The 22382-nt window shown below is 34.5% G+C and overlaps 1 protein-coding gene across 49 annotated transcripts in view; it reads right to left on the bottom strand.

Annotated features, from left to right (window-relative positions):
• Nucleotides 1-22382, bottom strand: part of Rims2 (regulating synaptic membrane exocytosis 2) — a 498312-nt gene that overhangs the window by 217454 nt on the left and 258476 nt on the right. For 26 of the 49 annotated variants that reach the window (XM_029547788.1, XM_029547771.1, XM_029547802.1 and 23 more), the window contains 5 exons: nt 18968-19067; nt 17842-17965; nt 16065-16111; nt 13129-13241; nt 2047-2177 (listed from right to left, as the gene is read on the bottom strand). In XM_029547788.1, coding sequence (XP_029403648.1) covers nt 2047-2177; nt 13129-13241; nt 16065-16111; nt 17842-17965; nt 18968-19067 — 515 coding nt within the window. Of the gene's footprint in view, nt 1-2046; nt 2178-5297; nt 5346-13128; nt 13242-16064; nt 16112-17841; nt 17966-18967; nt 19068-22382 lie in introns of all 49 variants that reach the window. The other 23 variants (XM_029547766.1, XM_029547754.1, XM_029547763.1 and 20 more) reach the window with 1 other exon arrangement.

Here is a 22382-nt window from a genome sequence, read left to right as displayed (position 1 = left end):
ATATATATATATATATATATATATATATATATATATATATATATATATAAATTTAATTTACCATATCAATTGGTGACACCCAAGTAACTCGAAAACAAAGGCATAGTAAAAAGGCAAAATTTGATGTGGTTTATGTCAGTTCATCCCCCAGGGTTGGTTCAGCAATAAAACTCTCTGTACTAAGGACTCAAATAATGTAACTGCCAGGGTACTATGATAATTTGGCTGCAATAGCTATCGTTCAGCCAAAATTTAGGTTCTATCTGGCCACTCCAATTATGGATAATATTTTTTCTTTCTTATATTTCAAAATGTATCTCTCAACAAAAAAGATAGTCTACATTGTCAGAGTTTTTTCAAGTTAACTTCATAACAAAATTATATGGTAAGGAACTTCTGATAACTAAGTCTTGTGACATGAATGTATTCCGGAGTGTTTGTTTTACTGTTTGTAGTTTAAAATGTATCAAGTAAAATACAATCGTGAATGCTCTGCTTCCTTTGTCTCTGCTAGATTGCTCAGATGATACGCAAACATTATAAACCTTGACTTTAGGGCAGGGAACTCAAATCTTTTTAGCCTTCCCATCTTGTAAAACTGTCATATAATTGTTCTAACCACTACACTAATTGATATCTGTTTACTCACAGGTCCAGCTTCATTCTAGGAATTCATGGCTTGGAGCAATGATTCTTTTCTGTTAGGAGTAATGGTCCCCTTTCAGGCTCCTTTCCAATGAGCCAGTTCCTTTCAGATTAGCCAACTGAATAAAAGAGTGAGATCCCACCCAGCCATTGGGGAAAGACGTGGTCACTACAAGAATTGGATTAAGCTGGGCGTGGTGGTGCACGCCTTTAATCCCAGCGCTCAGGAGGCAAAGGCAGGCAGATTTCTGAGTTCGAGACCAGCCTGGTCTACAAAGTGAGTTCCAGGGCTATACAGAGAAACCCTGTCTCAAAAACCAAAAGAAAAAAGAAAAAAAGAAAGAAAGAAAAAAAGAATTGGATTAAAACCCGAGTTTACTTCTTGTCTCAGTATGTTCCCTCTTCAGAGTTCTTTTGATCAAGAGTTAAATCTGCCTTTTCAAAACATTAAAATTGAAGCAGTGATCTCTCTCTCTCTCTCTCTCTCTCTCTCTCTCTCTCTCTCTCTCTCTCTCTCTCTCTCTCTCTCTCTCTCTCTCTCTCCCCCTCTCTCTCATCCTGAACTTATTCCTAACAAGTATACATACAACTCAACTTTGAGGAATTTTCTTCTTAAAATAATTATGGAACAAAGGTGTGCAAACAAACTGAAGATGTGTGCAGAGCAACTTCCTACCCGAGAAAAATGACTGAGAAGTGAGAAAGAAAGCCCAGGAAAGCAGAGACAGGAACTGGAGGTACCGCCCCCTCCTTCACTTTCACCATGCTTGCTGGGGTCCCCTTATTCTGATATGCCTGAAATTAAGATGGATTACTTTTGTGGAAATATTTCTCCAGTCCTAAAGACCTTAAAAAAAAATCTGTGTAGAACAAAAATAATTCATGACAAAAATCAAAATACAGTCCTTGAAGAAGGTCATTTTGGGTCCAGTGGTAGTTGGACAATAAAGGTGATTAAAAACAAAACATATCTGTTAATTTTATGTAATGTAGTTATAACAAAAAACAAGCAAACAAACAACAAAATCAATAAGATCATGAGGTAGAAAGTGAAGAAGAATATGAAAGACTTTACATTCTGTTCCAGCTTTGTTTATTAAACAATCTACATAAAATTTTTATTTAAAAATAAATTTTAATAATTTTGGTATATATTACTTGAGAAATGCAATATGTAAGTGTTGAAACTAAATCATTAAATAAAATCATATATATAGTAAATGCAAAGTTTTAAACTAACCTCAAATACATACTGTCATTTGTGATACATTGGCATGATTATATTTATAAATTTCACAAGTATATAATTGCTGACATAAAACAGTGAATGATACAAACCAAAACAGCCTTTGCTTTCTCATTTACTTTAAAGAGCACATATGTCTTAGTTTATATCCTTACCTTCTATCTGGAAGGAAGTAAATTTTCACATAAGGATTCCTTGGCCTCCCATCTTCCCTGGAAGGGAGATCCTTTGCTCCCAAAATTGTGACTATCAACTGGTGACCGACCTTGTCAAACCAGAGTTTTATCTGAAAGCAAAAATATTAACTTATCAGCTCAAAATTTACTATCAGGACATGCATTTCCAATCTTTATACCATCCTCTAATATTAATATTAAGAGAGAGAACATTTTCCCCAGTATACTGTGATTTGTTAAAATAAAAGGATATACTATAATAACTTCAATGAATAAATTAATTGATTCTAATGTCTCGGTTTCATTGACAAATCACTTGGGTTTTTATTATGCTTATGTGATAAGTTATTAGTGAACATTCATAATTATACTATTGCATTACACAATTTGTACATAATGATTTCTCTACATCCATTTTCATTTAGAAATCCCTAGCTTTTTTGTTTACCTTTGCTTTGAAAGTACATGTTCTAAATGCAGTGTGTAAAAAGTAACAAGTAAATGGTATTCAGAGGGAATTTTCAAGCAAATGTTTGTGTCTCCATCCAAGAAAGATTTCAGATGACATAAGAAGGCTTACTAGAAGCTTTAATAGGTTCTCTTAGTTTGTATCTAAAACTATAATAAATTTACCTTTAAAATTTTTTAGAGACATAGTTCCTTCTTCAGTGAAGAAACACATGGCATCCTTAAAATAATAAACTCTTACTTCATAATTTTAAATTAAAAATGTGTGTAATGTTGCTATATCATAATCAGGGATTAGCACTTTACATCCTCCTACTTACTCCTAAATTCTTTTAACAGTTATCACCTCCTGCAACTTCAGACCTTCCCCCCTAGCTCAGTGAGTATCCTCTCAATCAGGATCTATTAAAGATCCATGCGATACCTAACATTTAGTATCATTACAACTAGCTAAGGACTGAAGCTAAATATTTGTAGCTTCAGATTCACAAATTTATTTATACATGAAGTATGGCAGTTCAGTTCCAATTCCGTGATGGTTTTCTGGGTTTCTATGTATGTATTCTAGAACATCAGAGGCTGACTAACTGTTGAGTCAGAAGAGGTAGACCAACAAATTAAAAGGGTATATACAGTTATTGCTGTTCTTGCCTTGTTGGGGCTAAAAGAAATGAAGTCTCTTACAAGAATAAGAATAAGAGATATCCAAATTATAAAAGTAATTATTACTAGTTTTCATGTTTCATTGGTTCAAATTTTAAAATGGTTTTATCCTACTGTATAAATAGTATTTTTTACTAGAGAAGAAGTTCAAAATTAGACTTCAACAATATTTTCTGAAGCTGTGTTTAATAAATATCTGACAGCTTGCTATTATTTGGCTTATTATAAAGTTATAAACTTCTAGACTAGCTTTTTACCTACGAATTATACTGAGATTTTTAGAATTTTAAGAATCAGAACTTTAATCCAAAGGTTCAAGGGCCACGCCCCAGCCCAAAGAAAAAGAGGTCTCATGGCTAAACATAGTGATTCATACTTGAAACACCAGCACTGGGAAGAGCAAAGGAAGAGAAATGTGACCAAGCTACAGACCTAGGCTAATCTGGGTTAATAATGAATTTGAAGCTACTTGGGCCACAGAGCAAAACCCTGTCTCTAAGAAGAAATCAAGGGACCAGAAACTGAATAGGGGCTGGGGACTACCTCAAAAGCTTGAAAGGAAAAAATTTAAATTTGCTTGCTTAGCAATATTAGAGTTAAAGTTATAGATAAGGATTAGAAAACACAGAGAATAAACTATTCTTTTGACAAAAGATAAGAGAGAAAAATAAGGAAATTCAAATGTGTGATTGTTCATGGGATGAAGGAAATGTAGACAAGCGTTATAGCTTCTAAAACCTGTGATCAAACCCAGATTAATTTAGAAATTCTCCACGTCAATAATGGCAACAGGTTTAATGTTTTATTCTTCAGATTTCCCTGCAAAACCAAGTGCAATGATGTAACACTATTATCTCCTCAATAAACAGACATTAGTATCATTGTTTTCATACTGCTGCATCAGTATGCCATTGCCTAAATTAATCATCCAAACATATTAGTATTAACACTATTAAATAAGAACCAATCTTACAACATCTGATCAAAATTGGAATTTTTAGAAAGTTGTCTTGAAATTGGTATTTAATAACAGACCTAATTTTGAATTTTATATAGGAGTACATTGAAGTTTTTAATAGATATCCAACCCAAAGAATATTCTATGATCTATGTTATTTATCATATTCTTAAACCTGTGTTTTAAAAATACTTAAGGCATAACTATTTATTACCCCAAATATAACTCATAATTCTATCAAATGACAAGCCTTAGTTCAAATAATTTAATAAAAATATTTGTATCATTTTAATTGTTTAATATGACTATCCTTTCTTTGTGTCCTTACTCTGTATCCAATTTAAAATGTTCACAACGAAAGTCTAGCATCAAACATCAATATTTTATATTATATGATATTAATAATTTAATATATAGAATTAATATTTTAGTTAGTGAAAAATATTATTCAAAGCCAACAATTCATTTAAAAACATGCACCAAAGCAGGGAAGGAATAATACTACTTTTAAGATAACTATATTTGCATACTAGACCATATAAACAATATCCTAATGAAAAGAGGCAAACAACTTGTACCCAAGTAGTATGTATAAAAAAGCAAAAGCAACGATAGAATACAAACAAAATAATATATATACTATTTGGATTATGATTTTTGTTCTTCCAAACTCCAAAAGTGGGATTCTTACATAGTAAATGCAAAAAAATTGTATATTAAATAAGGTACAAATATATTTGCCAATCTCAAGGAGTCAGTACTTGGAAAATGCAAGAGATTGTGGATGTGATGTGGTATAATGAATGATTTAAAGAGACAGCAACATTTGTGTAATAAAAGAAAATATCTAGGGTTTAAAATTAGCTATTTCAGTAAATGAGTTGTGACCTCATTTGAAACCTATACATTTGAGTACTTCATTTACTTACAAAATAACGAACAATAATTGTCTCTTTAAATTTGTATTCAACATTCTAATCTCCATGCAGAATTTTACAAGCTGCCTTATAAAATGATTTGTAAGTCAAAGTATGGTTTGGAGCAACATACCAAAAAAAGTGTTCCTACTACGCATTTTCCAAACATACAAATAAGGGATAAAACACAACTTTAGTCTCTATCAGGCAGACAAAGCCTTTACCTGAACCCTAGGAACAAAAGGCGTTGTTCTTCTACTAAGGCTTTGGCTCTGGTAAGCAAAATTAAAGAAAAAAGCAATAAAACAAAACCAAAGAGGACAATATGCTGGAACTAAAAGACCAAAAGTAAAAATAAACACATAAAACTATCCCTTAAATATGACTTTTCTATGACAATATATTTAAATTAAGTAATTCACTATAAAAATAAATATTTCCAAGTGCTAACATAAACAAAAACTATTCAAAATATTCTAAAAGTTTTACAATTTATTTAATCATATTCTTAAAACACAGTTAATATGATAGGAATTAAGACTGAATGTACAAGAAAGAGCATAGAATAATATAACTTTCAACAGTGACTAAAGGATAACCACCAAAACAAGAAATGTAAAACTTTACCCTTCCACATACTACAGCCCATGATATCCATGGGTGCTCGGTCCCAGCAGACCTATAAATACCACCCATCAATGTTCAAACCCTTTATATAAAATGGCACAGTATATGCACAAAACATACAGGATCTCAAATGCTTTCAATCATCTCTAGATTAGTTACAATATGAAATATAATGTAAATGTTACAAGATGTTGGGGTATTGGTATTTAAGAAATAATTATAACATAAAATCTATAGCTGTTCAATTTATTTATTAAAAATTGATCCACAATTGTATAAATGTATGTATATGAAACCTACTGAAACAGAAGCCTAGATAGATTAAGAACAGTTAAGTATGGTGGAAGGAGGGCACTGGACCCATGGTGGGATGCGTTGCTTGAGATACTGTTAACTCCCAATCATGTCAACTAACAACACTGCCTTGGTCATTGCTTTTTACTTAGAGTTCTTTATTTTTCCTGATCGTTTATGGCGTGATCATTACTGCATGATATTCCCAACAACTGTGGGAAGTCACTGTTCTAATTCCCAATATGCAAGGGGAGAAAATACATGAAAAAGGGGTAGGTGAACCAAATGCTTTAAATGCTCAAAGACTGGTATAAAATACACAGGAAGTAAAACATGATTATCAGAAAAAACATCACATTTCTCTTCTGAATTTTCAAGCTTTTACTTTAAAACCATTTATAAGAAAAAAAACCATAATAACCTAATTCATAGATATCAATGATAGGTCAAGTATAAAATCCAGAGCACATGTCTGGGTCTGAGAATGGATTCAGAACATTTCATTCTGCTCCCCTTCAACAGATTCCATCGCCTCTTCACTTTTGTCACACATAGCCAAGGGTTTCCTTCTGTCATTCCCACTGTCACTAAAACTGGTAATTTGTACTGGGCAAGCTTATCCCAGATTCAGGATCACTAGACAGGCATGATAAGAAACCAATCTAAAATCCAAAGGAAAACAACCTTCACAGCAGACTGTTGGTCACCCATGATAAGAAACAAATCTAAAATCCGAAGGAAAACAACCATCACAGCAGTCTCTCTCCAAAAATTAAGTACCAAATCTGAGTTTTGTCCCAAAGAGGAAGTGTTCCGATATGGAAAGTTATATTTTAAAAAAAGTCTGTCTGCATAAATCTGCATTGGAGAAAGCGTTAGTAAGTCAGGAGTGTGAAACTCCCTTAGAAGATGAGGAGCTTTGCAGATTTCATTTTCCCAGCTCACATCTCTACAGTGTTTTAAATAAAATACACCAAGAAAAGGATATTTTTTGAAAAGATATTTTACCTCATAAAATGCTCTACTTTAAAAAGATTATTTTCAAAATAATAAATTCATTACAGTAAACAGTTTTCCATTATCTAAAACAACCTGAAATAAGCAGCTATCAGATTTCTAAAACCATTTTAAACCTATGTTCACCCGTGAGCTTATACAGTAAACATAACTATAGAATATGTCTGTAGATAGGTGACATTTTTAATGATGTAAAATATACGAAACATACAATAAACCATTTAGAGATTTCAGGAGTAATTACTGCACTGGAAAGCTGTGAAAATCTCATTTTCTATAGTTTAAACCTTGGCCATTACCCCAGGAAAACATTCTGCAGCCTGCAATCACTCTGTTCCTTTACTGCTCTGGTTGTCTATGCTATAGACCTAAGTAGTTTATGTGGAATGGTGATTACAAATGGTGATTTGTAACAGTTAAGGCTTCATACAAATGAGGAATCTAAAACTGTACACAACAGCCTATGAATGTCTAATGTCACTTTCCACTACTCCTTGTACTACGATCTTTAGGACATGCTTTTCATGCAATGCATCTAGAACATAAATGTTTTAAGAATAAAGCATTAAAACATTAAAGTCCAAAAATAAAAATTGAAAGAAGAGCAGAGACTGAAGGAAAGGCCATCCAGAAACTGCCCTACCTGGGGATCCATCCCATATAGTCACCAAACTCAGACACTATTGTGGATGCCAAGAAGTACTTGCTGACAAGAGCCTGATTTAGCTGTCTCCTGAGAGGCTCTTCCAGAGCCTGACAAATACAGAAGCAGATGCCAGCAGCCAACCTTAGCACTGAGTGTGGGGTCCCCAATGGAAGAGTTAGAGAAAGGACTGAAGGAGCTGGAGGGGTTTGCAACCCCATAGGAAGAGCAACAATATCAACTAAATAGAGCTCCCAGGGTCTAAACCACCAACCAAGGAGTAGACATGGAAGGACCCATGGCTCCAGCTGTATATGTAGCAGAGGATGGCCTTGTCGGGCTTCAAAGGGAGAAGAGGCTTTTGGTCCTTTGAAAGCTTGATGCCCCAGTGTAGGGGAATGCAAGGGTGGGGAGGGGCACACCCTCATAGAAGCAGGAGGAGGGGGGATGGGATAGGGGATTGCTGGGGGGGAGTGAATCAGGAAAGAGGATAACATTTTAAATGTAAATAAAATTTCCAATAAAAAATGACTACACAAGAAAAAGAAGGAGGAGGAGGAGGAGGAGGAGGAGGAGGGGAGGGGGAGGGGGAGGAAGAGGAGGAGGAGGAGGAGGAGGAGGAGGAGGGCATGCCTTTAATCCTAGTACCCAATGGAAAGGCACAAGCAAACATGTCTGTTAGTTGTAGTCTAGTCTGGAAAAATAACATTTCCAGACCAGTAAGGGCTGCATAGTGATACACTGTCTCAAACTTTAAAAGGAGGAAGAAGGGAGGAAGGAAGAAGGGAAGAAAGAAGGAGGGAGGGAGGGAGAGAGGGAAGGAAAGAGAGGGGGAGGGAAGGAAGGAGAGAGTGGGAGGGAGGAAAGGGGAAGAGGACATGGTTGAGGGAAGGAAGGGAAGAGAATGGAAAGGAAGAAGCAAAAGAAACCAACAATGTAATACATAAAATATTTCTCAACTTTTATAAAGGGGGATATGAAATACATACTATTATTCTAAAATTCTTCAATTCTTAAATGGGAAAGTAAAATTGACATTTGTAAAATTTCAAAAAGATTAATATAAAATAATTTTGCAATAATATATCAATCACAGACAATATAATTAAATAAACAAAAAGTTATCAGTAGAATCAATAAAGTTCCTATAGGAAAAAAAAAAAGAATTCTGAGTCTTTCTCACATAGAGAAAAAGAATGAGAAGTATTTAGCCTAACAGCCTATCAAGCAACTAGCTAAATACTGTAAGCATATTTAAAACTGTTCAGAATCAAACAAGTTCTATTACAAATGAAGAAACTGAAAATTTAAAGAATCACTATAGGGAAATGCTGTCAGTGGACTAAATAGGATTCAGGAAGAATAAGCTTGATTGGCTCATTCAGCTTTTCTCATCAAACACATTAATGGTTCTTTTGTGGGTAAGTCCTAGAATAATAAGCAGCCACAGGAGAAAATTAACTACACATAGCTTTAACAAAAATTAATCAACAGATTTGAAAATAAACATGCAAACAAGAGTTATGCATCACGTGTTTTCTATTTGAAAATATATAGTATGTCAATCACCTCAAAAATAGACAAATAATGTGTGTCCTGAGGAATCAGCAATGTCGTGACCTAATGAGGAGTGAACATAAAAGCAAATATGTCCAAAGGTGGAAGAAAATGGGGGTGTAATTGTGATGGTTAAAGAAAAATATCAACTTGAATGAATCAGGAATCACCTGAGAAATGACCTTTCTAGGCATGCCTGTCAGGAGGATCTTGATAACTAACATAAAAGAGGAAGGAAGCCCCATCTTAAGGATAGGTGAGCCATTCTCTGGGCAAGCCCTGAGAAAAGGAGGAAAAGACTAGCACGTATCCACATTCTCTGCTTTCTGGCGGATGTAAGATGACCAGTCGTTAAGTTCCTGATACAGGCAGAATAAACCCATCTCCTTATGCTTCTCTTATCATATTACTTAATTACAGCTTCAGGAGAGAGGCAACGAGAGAGAGGTCAGTTAACACTGCCTACGAGTGCGCTAAAGAACTGACATTTGTAGGCAAGCTGCAAACTCCTACATTATTGCACTAAACCAAACTTTCCTAGACTCTGATACACTCAAACTTGTATGTAACTAAGGAGAGCATCTTGTTTATGCTGACCTAACACAAAGATCAGGAATGACATTTAAAATTATATAATAATAAAAGGCATTCTATTTTGTTCATTTATATAACTGGTGACTAGAACTACTATTTCTGTTAGAAATTTAATTTATATATATATATATATATATATATACACTTATGTATATGTGTGCACATATATTATATATTATATATATAATAGGTGATTGATACATTAGGTGTTATTAGAATAGACATTTTTTAATAATCTCAAGTTTATACTTTAGCATTTGAATTATAATTTTACTTCTAGAAAGTTCTTTTTAGTTTGTTTGTTTGTTTGTTTGTTTGTTTGAGACAGGGTTTCTCTGTGGAACCCTGGCTGTCCTGGAACTCACTTTGTAGACCAGGCTGGCCTTGAACTCAGAAATTCGCCTGCCTCTGCCTCCCAAGTGCTGGGATTAAAGGCGTGCACCACCATGCCTGGCTTACTTCTAGAAAGTTCTTAATAAAGTAATTTAATAACTAGGAAAGGGGATAACATTTGAAATTTAAATAAAGAAAATAATAAAAAAGGGAAAAAGTAATTCACTATAAATATTAGCATGTATCTAAGTATTTCAGTGGCATAATTTTTTATAATAATAAAAACTAGAAGTTAAGATAAATGCAGTATTATAGATAGGAAAGTAAAGTTAAGAATTTTATAAGACGCCGGGCGTGGTGGTGCACGCCTTTAATCCCAGCACTCGGGAGGCAGAGGCAGGCGGATTTTTGAGTTCGAGGCCAGCCTGGTCTACAAAGTGAGTTCCAGGACAGCCAGGNAGGCCAGCCTGGTCTACAAAGTGAGTTCCAGGACAGCCAGGTCTATACAGAGAAACCCTGTCTCAAAAAACCAAAAAAAAAAAAAAAAAAAAAAAGAATTTTATAAGACATAACAGAGTCTATAAGTTAATATGGAAAACAGCATAATACAGGCTGTGCACTTATAGAACACAGCACTTTGAGGCAGAAGCTGAAGGGTCACCAGTTCAATCCAAGACTGTTCTACATATGATGTTCAGTCCAGCTAGAATTGTACAGCAAAATTATAACTCAAAAAAAAAGAAGAAAGGAGAAAGAAGAATGAAGAAGGAGAAGGAGAAAGAGAAGAAGAAGGGAAAAAATGCAAAACTATATGAAAATTCATTTAAAATGTATGTGCATGTACTTTAAAAAGTCACATGTAGTGTTAAGATTCTTATTAATTTTTCCTTTTGTTTTTATACTGACTAGATTTCTGATAACAAATATGAACCACACTTGTAATTCCTGTCTTTTTATGTATGTAATTTGATTGTGTATCTGTGTATAATTTCAAAATGTATATAATTAACATTTCATCTAAATTCACAGAATATTTTCCTTCCAAGGTATAAAAGTGAGAATATGCTTTTCATATTCAGCTACAGTTACATGGATTATGTGCCCTCATGGCCTTAACGGTTTTGACCTTCTTCAGAGTAATTTTTATTCAAGAGGAAATCAACTGAGTTTATAATTTCTCTAAATCCCTTCGGTGTACTTCTAGCTTTCTCTTCTAGAACAATTTGTATATGATCTTGTAATTTTAAATGATGTTAATAAAGTACAAATGTTAAAGATTAATAATGCTTCCCAAAATGCTACATTCTTTCCAGTAGTGACAAGCACAACAGGCCCCAAAAACCTGGGCACTGTCCCAAAGCAAAAAGTTCAAGGAAACTCAGTCTCCTGGAATGGTGGATTTTATATAACGAATGCTCCAATGTCCATGCTTTAGTTGGAAAACAGATCCATGTGCTTTCCCTTAATACATAGCCATGTTACTTCCTAGGCAGTCAGTCCTTGAGCTGATCCTGGGTCTAGGCAGCTAAGTCACTGCCCTACATAGGAATTTACCATTCTCTAGGAAGAAGGAAGTTTGTGATCTAAAGAGGAACCAGAGTAGATACTTAGAACTATAGATAGCTGAGTTAATCCCATACACAAGTATTTACAATGGCCTAGGGGGAAGGTGGACTATAGGAACTACGACAAGGGCATGAAGCCCTTGCCCCTGGCTACTGACTTTAAGCTGACTTTAGGTGGAGCTGTTTTTGATTCCCAGCTGTTAACATTGAATGTTATCCCAGTTGGTTCCTGCCAGCCCTTCCAGGTTTGCATTCCTCTGTTTTGTGTAACTTCCCTACTTTCTTCTGTATAGTCTGATGCTCAATTTGACAATTTGCATTCAGATACCACACTCGCTTGTGTCCCTGTCTGTTTGTCATCCCACATTCGCCGAATCCTCGCTCACCTGCAACCAGAGACCCGTTCCCCGCAGATCAGGGACCCAAGAAAAGTCTGTCTGCAGCACCAAAATACATCATTTCCCCTTAAAACTAAAAAGAGACATTTCCAGCTGACGTAACAGGAAGGTGTGTCTAAGGAATCTGAAGTACAATTTCAAAACAGTTTGGGTTTTAACTGTCACAGTTTTAATCTATACCAATTTCTGGATTTGAGAACTTAAATAGTTATTTTCTTTAGTACTCTGGAAATTCCCAATTAACAGTCACTAGTTTATTAATAGTTACTAGAACAATAAAGCTGAATGTGTTCCAATATGGGAATGATAATGTAATGAAAGCACTTAAATTTGCAAACCACATGTAATAAGAATACAATAAAGAATATGGAATTAAACTCTTAACTTGAACTTGAAAATATACCAATCAATGCTCACATAATGAAAAGTAACCCAATACAAGTTACCCAGTACATGTGGGAGTACATACGTACATACGTGTGTGTGTGTGTGTGTGTGTGTGTGTGTGTGTGTGTGTATCACCCTCATTGTATTATTTAGTCTTGACTTGTTAAAAAAAAAAAGCACTTCTAGAAACCTTATATATCTGAACGTTAAAAATCCACCCCACATTTCTTAAGACTGGCAAGCAATGAAGATTATATAAATATTCTATCTTAATTCAATCTTTGTATGGTATGTCATTTTCCTCTCTGGAAAATAATAGCAATTCCCAGTCATTTAAAAGTAAAGCGTAAAAGTCATCACCCCAACTTCTGCAATATTGTGATATTAAAAGAGGAGTTACATATGACATGAAATTATTAAACTTCACATTAAAAAAGCATTACAAAAAATAACCCAAAATTTTTAAGTAACTTAAAATTATCAAAAATAAAAGGCTAAAGGTAAAGGCACAATTATGTTCTGGGAACAACTTGACTCACAAACAGAAACAAAAACAAACAAAACAAACTAACAAAAAACCTTAGCATATTTTAAAAGCCTCATTCAATATTTACAAAGAGATAAATTTGTGATTACATACTGAAAGCTGTCCAGATAAGAACTGCGGGACATCCCTCAGCATGCCAGGACTCATGGGTGAGGTAACGGATATAGAAGGACGATCCATTTTTTGAGATTCAAATGAGCTAGAACCTGAAACGACAATTATACACAAAGAATAATAAAACGTCTCTTCCTGTTTCAGAGTGCTCAGCAGGCTTCTTTAAAGTCCTTGGAGTGTAATTTTATAGAGAGCATTTTATTTCATAATGTTACAATCTTAAGGAGTTTTAGTGAGATTTGTTTTTGTTTCAGACAGCTACTTTTTGTTATTTGTTTTTGTTTTGCTTAGGTGTGATTTAGAGCCACAGTTACACCTGTGCTGTGCTAATTTTGTAACAGCAGCAGGCTCTACTCCAAACTCACTTGTCTATTATCTGAACTATTACCCACTCAATATTGAGAAAACATTTAAAATGCAAAAGGAAGAAGAATCAAACACAGCACAGCAAACCTTTTTCATGGCAACCTCAAATTTAAGGGCTAAGAACGTAAGTGCTAGAATGTCAAAATTATTAAATGGTTTTGGGTATTTTGAGACATATCTTGTATGATATAAAAATATTATTCCAGTAGAAATGAAATGAGAGGATATGAAAAAGATAGGCAATAGCAGAAACATCAATAACCAAATGTTATATTTGTGATTTTGGTTCTAAGCTGTTGATGGAACTAGATGGAATGTTTACAGAAATAGATATTAAGTTACCCACCAAACTATATACACTAAAAAGATTATGACTTTCCACTGTGAAGGGAATGAGCAGAAGATATCAGGTGATACTAAAGTAACGCAAACAATAGAACTGAGAGTATGGATCATGACACTTGCCAGACATGTATGATACTCTAGGTTCAATTTTCAACTATGTAGGAGCGGAAGCCAAAGATGTGAAATATGCAGGAGAGTACTAAGATTTCAGTCCTGTTATCAAGAATAGAATGTCACCTTGGCACCACTTATGGTCTCTGAAAAAGTTGGTGCAAACTGTGCAAATAGTTACAGGGGAGGAGGGATGGGGCAGTAGAACTTATTTTGGAACCAGAGAGACTTTTAACATCTTTGAATATCCAAAAACAATGTAAAGCACATAACATATCAATAAGACTAAACATCAGGGTCAAGGCTAGAATTTGAAGTCAGCCTGTTGAACTGAATGCCTAGTTAGAAATGCACATGCATAAAACTCACTTCTAGAATGTGTATCACATAAAGTTTTGAGGGAAAGGTGCAAATTTAGGCTCAAAAAGAAATGGTGATGCCTTTTTACAATATTTAGAAGTAAATTACTGATGCCTTTGCAGAAGTAGTTTGTTATCTCACAAGGCAAAGGCATCAGATAACAGGGACATTAGTAGAATGTATTCTTTAAGCACACAGGAATGAAGAGATAATGATAGCATCTTTTAATAACGTAACTTTGGCAGTCACGTGGCTAGCAGCTAAAACCATAGAAAGCAAATACTACAGATGTAACCAGAACAGCAATTTTAAGAGTGGTCCTTGGACAGGCATATAGTCTAACGTTTAAAGAATAAAAGCCTGGAATCACATTTAACTAACATCCCTGTCTCTCCCGGAACAAGTTTACCAGCATAGTCTGAGGCTTTTTAGACAGCCATAAAATTAAAGGGTTTCCTATTGCTGTCATGGTACCATAGTAATATATAAGGAGAAAAACTCAGCCTTTTCCATAGTTTAGCTGCAATACCAAGTTACAAGTATTAAATAAAATGAAACCAATGACAGTAGCAGTATATAACTCTAATGTTTATTTATTTATTATGGTATAGTTAATTTGACCAGGATCATCACTATCTTGCTACTACCGTTACAACTGTGACATTTTTGAGGCTTGCTTTGCTTAGCCCTAGCTTCATCCAATAGTTTCATTGACATAATCAAGTGCTAAGTATAAATAGCTCTTTGAAAGCATTTCCCAGAGCACATGAATTCTCCAAGGGCAAGTGGACATCCTCATAGAGACATTAAAACCTGTTAAATGTGGCTGCTACTGCTGCTGCTGCTGCTGCTGCTGCTGCTCCTCCTGTATCATTCTAATCTCCCCTTGCAAACATTATCTGGCTACGTTGTCCTCCCTGTGTTAACTGTACATCAGTGTTCCCTGCCCAGCACCACTGCACTATCAGGTATCTGTACCTGTGTATCTGCAAATCTGCCCACCATGACAGCCACTCTTGGAAGTTTTGTCCAAACTACTTTGCAATGTTGTCTATCTTAGTCAACATTGTGTTTTAAATTGCACCCCTCATCTTCTCTCTTTGTACCCCTTATACTACTCCTAGCCAATAAAGAAACAGTTCGTCAGAAAACAACTGATTTAAGATATGAAATTGCAGTTGAAAACAAAACAAAGTTGAACCTACATGCTGGTTGTTCCATTACTGCTGTGATATAAAATTAGATCTACTATTTTAATCTTGAAAAATATAAGTTAAAATAAATAAAACTAGTCACTAGATTTTTCCAAACATACCCTTCTACAAGTCATTAGAATTACAAAGTTGCAAACTTTAAATTCTGTGGGAAAATTTGGCAGTAGGTAGCTTTTGTAAAAATGGTCATGACTTTTCACTGGGATACATGGGTACATAGGCAGCCAAGACTTGCCTCACTCTATACTTAATGTGCTGTTTATTAGAACATACTTTAGTAAAGGTCCTTAAAAACCTACAATAACCATGGCAGGGGTAAAATAAAATACTGAAATGATTACAGAGCTTTATATTTTTCAACATAGATGTGAAATACTATGAAATTTTCCAGTTTTATATGATTTGATGTGTGAGGCTATAAATTTACTTATCTTATTCCATATTACTAGATAAACTTATTCACTAGACCTCTACTGAATGATATGCTTAAAGACATATCCTAGAATAAATTAAACTTACTGGATTCCAGTTGTGCATGCGTGCTATCAGGTATTCTAGGAATATCTCTGGAATGATAGAAAAGATAAAAAAAATAAACCTTTATCAACTGAAGCACCTTGTCTTCCAATAAAACTAGGAATAAAAAGTGAAAACTGGAAAATAAGTATATAAAAGCTTTATGAAAATGATAAAAGTCAAACCACAATTTTTTTGTCGTTTCTGGACAAGCTGACCTAGATCTTCTGTACAGGTGAAGCCAGCCTTGAATTTGCCACACAGTTCTGTCTTTTCCTCCCAAGTCTGGGATCACATTTTTACAACTTCCTCCAACAGGAATTAAAATCTATGTGCATTTTAGCACATTTATAAAAATATACACTTTTATTTCCTGTGTGCCTTACTGTATAACCTTAGAATATAATCTACTCTAAAAAAAGCTTTGTATTCAACAAGGTAAGTTTTATAAACATATATTAATTTAATTCTTTATTTTTGCCTTATTTTCTAAATAAATTACACTGGAAGTCAAATCAAATATCACTGAAACATTGCATAGTAACTAAAATTTTTAAATGTTACATTGATAACAGGTAATCATGACTCATACCAGGAGTTTCAAAGTTACCTTGAAACTATATTTATATCAAAAATACCTATACTTATTTGATATACAAGTAGATAGCAAAAACTAGGTTCATAAAATGACTATAAATTATTTAAAATATTAAATATATAATTTGATATACTTTAACATTAAAATAGACACACTATGGTTTTACCATATTTCCAAACTTTAAAGAGGCAAAAGGCTCCAATCTATTATTTCCTAGGTGAATGTAAACAATGCATGATTGCAAGAAGGAATTTCTATAGCCTTCATTCATAGGTGCTTGCCTCCCATTTTATTATTAATAATTCATTCAATAGTTCACTGTCAAGTTATACATTTTTTATAATTTAATTTTGATATGTCTTTTATATTATAGAATATAAGTTTCTACAGAAAAAGCACTGGCAGGACATGTCATGAATAATCTTTATAATATAAATGAAAGGATTAACTTTACTGCCACTTTTGGGGAAAATAAGATACTTGAAATAAATACAATGACAAAATGAATTTTAATGTTGCCTATTTTGATCTTATTAATTACATTTTAAAAGAAACTACTTTTCCTTAAGTAATCCCGGGGTCTGGATATCATATGCTTTTTGTTTCTGTCTCTGTAATCTAGCCTCCATTTGAAAAACAAAAACAAAAAATTGTAAGATATGTAGACTACAGTGATTGACATTTTTTGAATGTAGAAGACTAATATAACTTTTCCTAAAAGTAATGATATGTTTTTCTATTTTGTAATCAACAACATATTTTATTATAATCAGATAAATTAATCATTAATCATTAACTGTGGTCAAATATTTTGGTTAAAGAAAAAAGATGTCTAAAAAATAACTTATTTTTATAAAACAGTCAGACAATTTTGGATTGTACACTCCAAAATGCTAAATAGTAGTCAGTTTTACACACAAATAAGTTACAGAAACTGGGGTTGGAGCAATGACTCAGTGGTTAACAGCACGTACTGTTCATGCAGAGGACCAGGACTTGGTTCCTAGCATGCACATGTAGATTTACAACCATCCATTCATAACTCCAACACCAGGGAATATGGCCGCTGTGTGCACCAGGCATGCATGATGAGCACACACATACATTCAAACAAAACACTCATACACATAAAGTGAAAATAAATGCATTTTAAAAGTAAGTAAATTGCTAAAACTATCTTACCCAATTGGCCTTGAAACAACAAGCTCAACTTGTGGTTCAGGTTTGGATTCTAGAATAATGTTGTAAACTTCCTCAAATGTGGCTCCTTGCAATAGCCTCCCATTCCATTCCAAGACTTCATCACCTATATCAGGAATAATCTTATAAATATAAGCCAGGTCCATAAAATATACTCAAAGTAAAAGCAATCGCTGGATTTTAGCAAATTCCAAAAGTATATCCACCTGAAGAGAGCAATGTACTCATTGAGAACAACTCGCTGGCATAGAACTTGATGGCTAGGATAGCATGCATCACCCACAATAACAATGGTCAATAGAAAAACACTGCATAAAGTTACATCCATTGATTTCTTAACAGAACTTCTAATTGTAGACAATTAGATGGAGACAATGATCAAGGTAACCCTCTCTTTGTGGACTAAATGATTCTAATCTAGATTTGTAGTGTACACATGATTAGTTAAGCACTGCTTTTTTAAAAAGTGCCAATTGCCTAAACTCTTAAGATCTTTTGTAAAATGTTAAGTGATTCACATTATATGAAATCTTCCTCAAGGACTTTAAGGATTTCTCCAATAGGAATCGGAGGAATTGGCCAAATAATATGGAATGACATAATGAGAAAATGTGCATTCATTGATGAAGTTTGTTTCCTAAACAACATTGAATTTTTTTCAAAACAAAAATAAAGATTTTGAAAAACAAAATAAGCTAATTTTATAGGTATATTAGAACATTCATCACTAACATACAAGTTTGGCATGTGGGGGTATGGGAGGAATTCTGGGAAAAGCTGCGGGAGAGGGGTGAAATGAACAAAATGTAATTTGCTCCAAAAAAAAAAATCAGTTTTCAAAAAGATATTGTGTCTAATATATACAGGGAATAAAAGATATAACTTTCCATTAATGACAAAAAGTTTTAATTTATGTGAGAAAACTAATTATTACTGGTAGAATCACTTGTACAAGAGAAGGCTTCTTCTTAACTATTCATGCCTAGCATTTTTCTTTTGGCAGTGCTAGTGATCAAACCCAAGGCTTTAAACATGTTGGACAAACATCCTATGACCTTAGCCCCATAGCTGACATTTTAAATGTAAACAACCAATGGTAAAAACCTACCTGGTCTAAGATGTCCTACAGTATCAGCTAAACTTCCTTTTTTTACTTTGGTAATAAATGCACAAAGTCGACCTGATTCAGTCATCTTTCCTCCTACAACCTGTTTAAAAGAGGAAAAGATTGTCTGATATACTATTAAAGTGAAAATAGTCAAAGACTCAAGTAAAAAAATCAGACCGATTTAGAGATTCTAAACCAAAAGTTAATGTACTAAATGTTATTTTTTAAATAGGATAATGTTACTATTAGAAAGTAAATGCCTGCAAACGGAACCTTATATATTCCAAAATTGCTATAATTTATTTTCTACTTGTTAAAATACACATACCTTAAAAATCAACTCAACAATTTCTTCCTTATTGTAGAATTCTCATTTTTATCATTTCTCAAAACATTACATCACTTTTTAATTATGTAAACATTTTAAGTATAAATTTGAAACAAAATTTTCATGTTTACTATGATGATAGACGATTGTATTTTTCATTCATAATCTTTTAATTATATTGATGATATACATAATGATAATAGATCTTTCTTAAGAAAATTATAAAAACTAACTTCATCAAAAATATAAACTTTAGAATATTTGAAGCCCAATCTTTCTACTTTTTACTTTCTATTAAAATATTTATTGTACAAAAAGAAATAAACATTGGAAACATGCATTAGGAATGCTGTAAAATCATATGGAAAATACAGTACTCTTACAAAATTAACTACTTGACTCTGGTCATCCACCATTCAAGCAGTCCACACCAAAATTCACAGCAGCTGAAGCAAATGACAGCGACTAAAGTCCTCGACTAAACTGGTTTGTTCTCTTATAAAGTGAATTGGAGATCACCAAATGAAACCAAAATTACTGACCTATCTTATCTGATCCCAAGCATATATTCAGTTATGGTGAATTATACTCAGTTGCAATTCAGTCAATATTAATTAACACTACTTATTTCTGAAAGTTAAATGCAAATATCTTATAGCTTCACGTTCATGCAAATATTTTAAGAAAACTGTTGCTGCTCAAAAAAATTTAACAAGGCTACTGTAATTATCAGTATAATTGTAGTCAGTAGTCATTATTACAAAATTCAGATACTACAGGAGGCATTGTACTAAATACTAGATACTGCTTATTTATTTATTCATTTATTTAGGTATTTTCTTCATTTACATTTCAAATGTTATCCTCCTTCATGGTTCCCCCTCCAAAATTCTCTATCCCATCTCCTCCCCCTTCTTCTATGAAGGTGTTCCCTCACCCACCCCACGCATCCACCTACCCACTCATCCATTCCTGCCTCCCCGCCCTTGAATTTCCCTGTACTGGGGCATCAAGTTTTCACAGGACCAAGGGCCTCTTCCACTGATGCCCAATAAGGTCATTGTCTTAGTCAGGGTTTTTATTCCTGCACAAACATCATGACCAAGAATTAAGTTGGGGAGGAAAGGGTTTATTTGGCTTACATTCCCATACTGCTGTTGATCACCAAAGGATGCAGGACTGGAACTCAAGCAGATCAGAAAGCAGGAGCTGGTGCAGAAGCCATGGAGGGATGTTCTCTACTGACTTGCTTCCCCTGGCTTGCTCAGCCTGCTCTCTTATAGAANCCAAGACTACCAGCNCAGAGANGGTCCCACCCACAAGGGGCCTTTCCCCCTTGATCACTAATTGAGAAAATGCCCCACAGCTGGATCTCATGGAGGCATTTCCCCAACTAAAGCTCCTTTCTCTGTGATAACTCCAGCTGTGTCAAGTTGACACAAAACTCTCCAGTACAGCCATCCTCTGCTACATATACAGCTGGAGCCATGGGTCCCTCCATGTGTACTCCTTTGTTGCTGTTTATTTTTTTCATTTATTTATTTATTTATTTATTTTAATTTATTTATATTTCAATTGTCCCTTGCCCAGTTTCCCTGCTTTCCAGAAACCCCCTATCCCACTCCCCACCCCCACTGCTTCCATATGTATTCTTTGATTGTTGGTTTAGACCCTGGGAATTCTGGTTAGTTGATATTGTTGTTCTTCCTATGGGGTTGCAAATCCCTTCAGCTCCTTCAGTCCTTTGTCTAACTCCTCTATTGAGGACCCTGTGCTCAGTCCAGTGGTTGGCTCTGAGCATCTGCCTCTGTATTTGTCAAGCTCTGGCAGAGCCTCTCAGGAGACAGCTATATCAGACTCTGTCAGCAAACCCCTCTTGGCATCCCCAACAGTATCTGGGTTTGGTAACTGTTTATGGGATGGATCCCCAGGTGGGGCAGTCTCTGGATGGCCTTTCCTTCAGTCTCTGCTCCACACTTTGTCTCTGTATTTGCTACCGTGAGTATTTTGTTCCCTTTCTAAGAAGGACTGAAGCACCCACACTTTGGTCTTCCTTCCTCTTGAGCTGCATGTGGTCTGTGAATTGTATCTGGGGTGTTCAGAGCTTTGGGGCTGATAACCCACTCACCTGCAAGGGCATACCATGTGTGTTCTTCTGTTGCTTTAGTTTGCTTATTTCAACAACTCAAATTACACGCCACATCCTCCACTGATAGACAGAAATCTGTGCTATGAGAAGTGCATACTTCCAAAGTTGTATGAAGAGCACTTACTCTGCCCTTCGCTACCCTTTACTTTCCCTCTGGCCTCCTGGCCCTCCCCTCTCCCCTTGCCCATCTCCTCACAAGGCCTGGCTCTGGGTCCTGCTCACTCTGACTCCTACCACTGTCAGCATGTCTCCTGACCATGGAAAGCTTAGAGGACCTCTATGAATACTAAGATGAGAGACATAAAAATAATCAGATGAGTGTCAAGTACACTGGATGCATTCGATTTCACTTATACCAACATCTTTCTAGTGCTGTTCACTATAATCTAGAGTACAATTCCTGAAGCAATGGTTTAACTCTGTAACATTTATTCTATTTTATTTCAGTTTTTCACTAGACATACAAAACCTAAAATAGTTCTATTTGCATATATGCCAAATAGCACTCTATTACTTTATAGTTCAAATATATCATTAATATTTTTGCCACCTGACATGGTTATCTAGGGGTATATTGGGGTTGATATAATTCACTTGTAGAGCATTAGATTAGCATGCATAAGGGCTTTAGTTTGATCTCTGATATCCCAAACCAAGACAAACTAGTTTTCCCTAAAACATACACATTTACATGTACTAACATACTTTACTATATCAAAACAAAAATACTTTTACGTAATGTATATATTACATTTTCAAGTTTCATGCTCAAAACTAAAGCAACTATTTTAATACTGACATAAATATAGGGAAGATAAACAGTCTAAGTTCAAGCATATTCATTGCATTTAGAAATCAAACTCTTTTCTAACCAGGTTATTATCGATGTCTTTCAAAATGTATGCAAAACTAATATTAGAGACTACCAGGAAATAATT

Source organism: Mus pahari, chromosome 17 (assembly GCF_900095145.1).
Source record: "Mus pahari chromosome 17, PAHARI_EIJ_v1.1, whole genome shotgun sequence".
Lineage (NCBI taxonomy): Eukaryota > Metazoa > Chordata > Mammalia > Rodentia > Muridae > Mus > Mus pahari.
This window is presented reverse-complemented; position numbering and strand designations above follow the sequence as displayed.